Here is a 6036-nt window from a genome sequence, read left to right as displayed (position 1 = left end):
TTATTAAGGAGTTCCCAGCCCTTGAAGGCCCTATCTCTATGAAGAGAAATAAGGAAAGGCTCCCCCTTCTTATTGAGGAGTTCCCAGCCCTTGAAGGCCATATCTCTATGAAGACACCATTGAGGGTCGCAACCCCTATGAAAGCTAGTGGTCATAATCCTCTCTTATCTAGGGAAGAAAAGAGTTTGACCCCTTTTATAGTGATGAAGGGTGCCGCCAACTGTTTTAAAATAATAAGAGTTTTTGAGCTCCATGTTTGGCTAAACCCATAAATGATGGGTATGGAAACTTATTAGATCCATAGGCATTCTAGAAATATTCATTTGAGAATTAAAAAATAATTTGTGGTCTACCGAATTATATTATTTGGTTAAATCAATTTTTATACTTTATTTTTATAAATTAAACTTTCTATTTTTAGTTTGTAAATAAACTATCGTTTCATTGTAAACTATCAATACAACAAGCATTTCTGCAAACCTTCATTAGCTTTTTGTATAAAGAGAATGCTTAAGGTTACAAAGACACAAATGGCTAACATATCAAAAGAGAAAAGTAGCCATGGAGTTGAGTTTATGTTCACACACTTTCTATTATATTGTATATGGTTGTTAATGGTTTTATGCCATAGAATTCATGATTCTTAGCACTATTTTAAAATCTGATACATGCCTTCTTGAATTCAAGGGATGTAGTAAAGTGCAGTGGTGGCTCTGGCTCCTTAAAATTTAAAAACATCTTCCCCCTCCCCAATGGTAATATAGCAAGCATGGTTCGTTCTCTTTAGAGAATTTCAATTTAATCCTAGGAAAAGTGAAAAATCAATGTGTTTTATCCTACAAGACTCTTCCTTCCTAGCAACTTTAACCCTCTTGAGATATAAAATTGGTTCTGACAATACATTCGGTCCTGTTTCTTTTAAGAAATAATATTCTGACCTAAAGAAATTTGTATATTTTTTTATCCATAAATAAAGATATACATCTTGATGCATTGAGTATTTTGTCCTAACCTCTCAGGAGTAAGACCAGTGCCATGCCCCCTTTGGTTTTACTTTCTCTGTGTTTCCTTGCAAGAACATTGCAATTATTTTGATTCAAGCAAGCATAGACTCTCTCCTTATTTTCTTTAAATGGTTAAAAATAATTTTACAATATTTTTCCTAGATCGAAACTTTCTTCTTCCAGCAGTCGGATCATGGACTTGTATCTAGACATCGGAATGGACGCACGCGCTGGTGATCTAAGTTTGGCCCATTCAACACAAACCCCAGTGTTAAAACCTGGAAACAAAAGGATCAAACCTAAACAGAGTCCAAATTATCGGATTTCTCACAAGCACGGCCCAGGCTAAAAAATCCTTCCATTTTGACCATCGCCACTCATCACTAACACGGCCACTCAATATCGAAGATGTGGTCACCAAACTGAACGGTTGTTAGTTGTTAGTGGCTCCTCCCGCCATTGTCTGTACAGCAAGATGGCCACACTGTTTATTGTTCTGCCAAAATTTCCACTCGTCAGTTCTCTCTTTTCCTCTCCAAGTCATTACCAGGTAAGAAACTTACTTTCATATGCACGACTCTGTTCGTGTAGTTCTTGCTTATTTTTTCTTTTGGTGTTTCAGGGATGGAGAGTTAGGCCTTTCACTGTGCAGAAGCTCAACCCATTTTTATCAAAATCTCTAACAGAGTCAAAGAAGAGGTAATCATCCCATGATTAATACTTTCATCACATGCTTTAGCTATCTTATCATTTTTTTCTGCGCATATTGGGTTATAAAGTGATTAGGGGCATGTTTTACTTTTGTTGATGAGCCAAGTGATAATTTTTTTCTGCGCATATTGGGTTATAAAGTGATTAGGGGCATGTTTTACTTTTGTTGATGCGCATATTCATGAGCCAAGTGATCGGGTTTTTGCTGGACTTGTTAAATTATGTTTTTAATGGGTTTGACATGCGACAAGGAAAAGAAAAATAAGGATTTGGATTAGGAGATGGGGAAAGCCCAAGAATTTGTTTGGATTTGAAATGCACTAGGCTGAGCACTGTGGATTCACTTCTGGTTATATGGGAGTTAGAGTTGGTTAGGTGAGAATTAAGGTCTCAAATACTAATTTATTATTTTCCAAACCATTTGTTCTAATTTTACAGTTTCATATTTTTGCTTTTAAAAATGGAGCTATTGATAGTGAAATGTTGTATTTGGGTCAAATAAACAGGAGAACTTTAATCTGTGCAGTCAATCAAGATCCAGAGGAATCATTTAAAAAGACTGTAGAAGTGGATCGGCTAATAGATATGCTGAGAGATGCAAATCCAAGAGAAGTAAACAAACTTGTTTGTAGTTTGCGTTTTATAAGTTTTCACTCACGGGATCCACATTTGTTAACTTATTCTTGTTCCATTTTCTTCCATGTGAACCAGCTGCAGAAGCTTGTTGTTGAAAATGTCCTCGCTTTCAATGAGGGCTTTTGGATACGACTTGCTGCTAGAACTGATACCTGTAAATCAGAGGATGATAAAGCATGTTTTTGACTGGCTTAATTTTAGTTTATTTATGATGTTTATGAGGATGACTTGATTCCGGCTCATATATAGCTAAGAATTTCTTCGGCATTATTTATATCTTCGCAGAAAGATTACGAGGAGTTGGCAATATCTGTGATGAGCATAGTGGATTGTCTGGTCCATAAGACCAATGTAAATCACCCCCTCCCTCTCATAAGCGGTTTTTTTTTTTTAATTCCTTTATTGTTTCACCTATAACAGTTTCATCATTGCCTTCTCATCTCTATATTCTTCTTTTTACTCTGTAGGAAAAGATTGAGTCAGCCACTGATATTCTCAAGGAAATTTTAAAACCTATAGTTGATGGAGAGGAAGAGATTCACTGGCCTCCTACAGATCCAGAGGCCCTCAGACTAATGGAGAAAGTAAGTTTTTGCGTCAGTTTGATTGTAAATTTTCCCTTCTTCTCATTCAAAAATTATCAATGTTTTTACAGCTAACTCTTAAAGTCTCTTTTATGTCCTGCTACATATTTTGCATTAAAAAAATAAAAATAAAAATAAAAATAAAAATGAAGCTCTATAGTTATCAGTTTTTCATTCCCTGTGCTTACAAATATTTACGGCTAACTCTTAAAGATTCTTTGAATAGCTTATTGTTACATCACTTGAATGTCAGGTTCCTATAAAAACCTTTGATGGGTAGGATAATAGGCATTGTTTGCATAGAAGAATGGAATGTGAAAAAGTCTTTCCATTAGAAATAAGATGGAACTCTAACGTTCATGAATCCATGATAGGTTTAAAAAACTAAGAAAGGGCTTGTTAAGTTTACAGAATATAGACTCTCAAATGTCTAGTCGTTAATTTGAGTCCCTACTTGGATTGATCCCTTGACATTTGTTGAGTTCCTATATTGGGGCTGATGAACATTCGGAAATTGATTCCACCAGAAAAGAAGCATCTCTGGGGGATTAGTTATCAAATTCTAACAAGATTTTCACGAATTTTTATTCTGAACTATCCCCTCATGCATGGAAAGAAAGAAGCAAACAACTTAAATGGAATTTCTTTTGCTCTCTCTTTCCCTCGTGTGTTTCCTGTGTTGGATTGCCCTTGGTTTTGTTGAATTCAAATAGCAGCATAGGAGAAGCAAAAATATAACGTTGTGTGATTGTTAATGGTTTCATTCACTTGTGTTGAACTTATGCAACTGTCTATAAATTCATTCATCAGGATATAATTCAGAGGGAGCAAGAAGGGCAACTAGATGAAGGGTTCCTTGCAGAAGTTAGTGCACAACTACGACAAGTGAGTGCTTGCTGTTCTTATGGTACATATCATCCTAGTGTGTTGATCATCAAACTAATCTTGCAAATAAGTTTAGTTGAAGTGATCTTGGGTGCTTGTTAGATGGGATGAGGGTCGATGTGGGATATTCTTATATGATTTTATTACCCCAGTATTTAAATGCTGATACAAGTTTTTCTTTAAACACGGGCGAGTAATTCATTTTCTGCTCATCGGTAGGCAAAAGAAGATGGGGACAAGCCAGGGCTCGAGGCCATGTTGCAAAAGGTTCTGCAACTCTATGCTTCCAGTATTCTCTCCAAGCGGAGTTATGCGAAGAAAGGTAATTATATTGTGGTACTTTATTCCATTACTTTGAAATTATGTCTTAAAAGATGATAGGTCATTACAAAATTGAAAAATGTTGTTGGTCACCATGCCAAGATTTATAAAATGTCTTGAAATAAAGCCCACTGCTCGAGGCCATGTGAAACTAAATTCTTATAGCTTGATTTGAGTTTAGCTTGAGTGATGTTGTTGGTCTTTCAAAGTATTAGGTTGTTCCCACTTTAATTATCTTATATTGAGAGGTGGATCTCTGAGATTATAGTTTTTTTATTGAGAATAGTCTCCCAAATTTTATTCCAAAGTTTGATTACGTCTGTTTATCAGGAATTTAAAATTTGTTTGCCATAGATCTTCATTTAACACATCTCTTCTCCATTGCCCTCCTTTGGAACAATCCTCACTTCCATGTTCTTGCTGTCTGCATTAGAGTACAAGTTGGACGCCTTTAACAACTAGCATTATTAAAGAGTAATATAAATCTTTTCTTGAAACCTTACCTAATTGCTTAAACTTTTGGGTTAAGATGGTTCTATGATCTAGTATCAGAACCTTGTTAATTAATCGATTACGAGTTTGAATCGCACTACCCTCATTTTATTTGATAAAATTAACAGCATAATATAGTGTGGATCTGTGTAAGTTTCAAGCTGAAAAAGCTTTTAATTGGTGGTGTGTTAAAAAATAATTTCTATCATATCTTAGCACCTTATCTAATAGCTAAAGCTTTTGAATTAGTAAAAGATTATTTGACAGGAATTTGTCTATGTTTGTGGCGCAGAAGATGAAGTTTTGAAGGCTGAGCAGTTTCTGGAGACTATAATCAAAGGTGCTCTTTTCCTTGACAACTGTGCTTTCGAGAATAAAAATGAGCCATAAATATAGATTGTTGCTGCAACACAGATACGCATAGGCATATAAAATTTGATCTCGGATAGCTTAGGCATGCAAACATCTACCTGATGTATTGATCCTTGGATAAATGTTAAACCTGCCTCGGCATTGAATCAAGTTTCTAGACCATTAAAAGCTTAGTCTAGGATTCTTTGGGTCATTTGATAAGTATCCAGACTCACTTATACATATGTTTGCTGCAGCTCCCGAAGAAGAATGGAACAAGTTTTTGCTCAATGGAATGACAGTTGGCAAAGGGGAAATTTCTCCAGAGGAACTCTATGCTGTCATTAAGAAACGAATCGAGAGGACATTGATCCGGACAGTAATAAAACCTTCTACCTTGGATTTTATTCACTTGTATTTTTGTTGTTCAGTATTCCCTACAACTGGACGCCACACCACATGCCACTGTCTGCTACGACTCATACACAGGCACATCCATTTCTATATACTTCCCCTTTTCTCACACCTTCTCTATCACTTGTAGGAAGGAGGTTCGTACCAGCAACGCATTCTCACCGAGTATCTTAAGGGTATCCAGTCAAGAGCAGAAGAGATTGTCCAAGTGCTTCAGGGAAAGCCATGATAGCCCAAATACACGTCTGAGTATAGATTCCGTATTTGTAAACCATTGATAGCGCACAAACTTGGAAAGAATCTGTTCCTTCAATCTGAAACAGGAAAAAGGCTACCACATAGCAATTGAAAAAGGAGATGCGTAGTATCTGCAGTTCTTATTGTGCGCAAAAAAGAGCCAATGCGCAATGAATTCTATCCTTTTTGTGCCAATGGTTTTAGGTTCACATTTTATTTCAATGGAGGCCAATGTACTGCCAGCCCACCGGGTTAACACAGTCAACCTCCTTTTGACAGCTAGAAGTCTGCTTCAGATAAATGACATGGATATGATTGCAGAGGCATTGCCAGAGCTTCTCTGGCTAAGTTTTTGTTAATGACTTGTCATTCGTTATGGTATGCGAGTGCCTTGATCAGAT

The 6036-nt window shown here is 36.3% G+C and overlaps 1 protein-coding gene across 3 annotated transcripts; it reads left to right on the top strand.

Annotated features, from left to right (window-relative positions):
• Positions 1-1329: 1329 nt before the first annotated feature.
• On the top strand, positions 1330-6036 carry LOC105134468 (uncharacterized). Of its 3 annotated transcripts, XM_011038885.1 has the most exons (11): positions 1334-1554; positions 1627-1703; positions 2222-2327; positions 2427-2525; positions 2637-2702; positions 2819-2935; positions 3746-3820; positions 4040-4142; positions 4926-4973; positions 5242-5363; positions 5529-6036. In XM_011038885.1, the coding sequence occupies exons 1-11, from the start codon at positions 1480-1482 to the stop codon at positions 5625-5627; spliced, it is 987 nt and encodes a 328-aa protein (XP_011037187.1). In that variant the 5' UTR covers positions 1334-1479; the 3' UTR covers positions 5628-6036. The 3 variants fall into 3 exon arrangements, with proteins under 3 accessions (XP_011037186.1, XP_011037187.1, XP_011037188.1); XM_011038884.1 differs by having other exon boundaries at positions 1330-1554; positions 5242-6036; XM_011038886.1 differs by lacking the exon at positions 1334-1554 and having other exon boundaries at positions 1621-1703; positions 2242-2327; positions 5242-6036.

Source organism: Populus euphratica, unplaced genomic scaffold, assembly GCF_000495115.2.
Source record: "Populus euphratica unplaced genomic scaffold, PopEup_1.0 scaffold104.1, whole genome shotgun sequence".
NCBI lineage: Eukaryota > Viridiplantae > Streptophyta > Magnoliopsida > Malpighiales > Salicaceae > Populus > Populus euphratica.
This window is presented reverse-complemented; position numbering and strand designations above follow the sequence as displayed.